The sequence below is a fragment of the Blennius ocellaris genome, assembly GCF_963422515.1.
Source record: "Blennius ocellaris genome assembly, chromosome: 16".
In the NCBI taxonomy this organism is placed as follows: Eukaryota; Metazoa; Chordata; class Actinopteri; order Blenniiformes; family Blenniidae; genus Blennius; species Blennius ocellaris.
Genome location: NC_137665.1, coordinates 15,241,027 through 15,242,793, shown reverse-complemented (window position 1 = coordinate 15,242,793; position 1,767 = coordinate 15,241,027). Strand labels below are relative to the sequence as shown.

General features: G+C 44.9%; 1 protein-coding gene across 1 annotated transcript in view; it reads right to left on the bottom strand.

Moving 5' to 3' along the window:
- Positions 1–1,370: 1,370 nt before the first annotated feature.
- ndufa4a (NDUFA4 mitochondrial complex associated a) overlaps positions 1,371–1,767 on the bottom strand; it is a 2,436-nt gene continuing 2,039 nt past the window's right edge. The window contains exon 4 of the mRNA XM_080511736.1: positions 1,371–1,660. Coding sequence (XP_080367862.1) covers positions 1,604–1,660 — 57 coding nt within the window. The 3' untranslated portion in view covers positions 1,371–1,603. The remainder of the gene's footprint in view (positions 1,661–1,767) is intronic.

The window sequence follows — 1,767 nt, the reverse complement described above, 5'->3', positions numbered from 1 at the left end:
GTCAGTGAGAGAGAACAGATGAGCAGCGAATCCATCAACAGAATAAAAAATCGCATATGAAAACTACTTCAACAAGGTTTAAAAAAAAAAAAAAAGTTTCTGAGATGAGATGCAGACTGAAAACACACATGAACATAATGCATCTACGTTAAAAAAAAAAAACAGTAACGTCTGTACGTCAGGTTTTATGCTCTAGTTTCTAATAAAAGCAGTATTTGATCTCGATTGTGTCTCTACCTCCTACATTATAAATGTTACATTAACAGCTTAGTAGCACGTAAATGTCTACATCAGTGGAATTTTCTTATGAAAACAGCTCATCTTTAATGAATGTCAATGTCAATGTTGATGTGCAGTGTGCATATGGAGGGTGACACTTCATTCTCAATAATTCAATTCAATGCATTTATTTTTCAACAAGTACCAAAATTGAGCTACAAAACTGATATAAAGGTGTAAGAAACATTCATTTCAAAGCCCATAAATTCAAGAAAGCTGAAGCACTGAGGCTGTCCCGTCATTCCTTGTTTGGTTTGTTGGTACATATCTACTGACACAAATGGAAAAAGGTAGAAAAGTGTTTTGCAACTTAACGTTTCCTAATTTGTTTTCCCTCCTTAACCGTGCAGTCCTCAGGGTTTGCCACGCGCGTACCCAGCATGCCGCTTGCTTTTGTTTTCACTCCGCATTAGTTGAGAATCACAGGTATTTGTATGAATTTACTCGTGCGATTTCAATTTCTGGATAACTTATTTGAACTGATTGCGACAATTGGGAGAAAGACGTCAAGTCGCTCGAGTCGACAGCGCGCGCACAGTACGTATGTTTCGCAATGAGCCGGCGTTACACGCTGTGCCAGGAGTTAATTTCCATTTCCCCCGAGGTGAAGTGTGAAGAGTCCCCGCGTGTCTGTGTGACGACGGAGACGTGGGCGCCTATTCAAATATGAAGGTCTCCTTGACATTTTGTGCGCTGCGCTGGCTGCTCATCCTTGTCGCATTTCTCCGAGCCGCAGATGGAACAGCGCGACCTGTTGACATTTACAAACTCATCTGGCTGAGAGCGATGGCATTCTGCGGGAAGAACCGCCGCGGAACCCGTCCACGTTTCCGACACCTGCTGGAGCCGCGCCGCACCGCGGCGGGCAGCTGCTCGGCCACGTCCCCTCGACGCTGGACCGCGGCCAAGGTTCACCGGCAGCCGGGTTGAAGCAGGACAAAGGTGACATGAGGGGAGAGTGGAGCAGATATAGACAGCAGAGCATGACACGGGCTGTAAACGCGGCGAAAGCTATGTGGAACATGCGGGACGGGGTGAGGGGGCAAATGAAAACGTGAGACGGGAAAACGTAAATCAAACACAACTTCTTTTCTCTGTATGGAGGAGAAAAGACTCCTGGACTTTATTGACAACCATTGAAAATGAAAGAAAGGAAAGTTTCAAGAAGCCCAATGAGATGCGATGAAGAACTTAAATATGAATCTTTGTGCGGGTTTTTGCCTCTGCGTCCCTCAGATTCCCAGAGTGGCTGTAACAGGAGGGGGGGGGGGTCTGTCTGTACGATCTGCTCATCTGTGTGCTTTTGGTCCAGCAGGTGAGATCTTTAGAAATCAGGACCTTCCTTCTTCAGTTTGCTGTAGTCCATGTTCACTGTGTAAAACTAAAAAAAAAACACACACACACATCAAATCAACACTTTGAAGTATCGACACTGCTGTCTTACGCTAAACTACTATTGTAGTTAACTTCATCAGACCACAGGTCAGC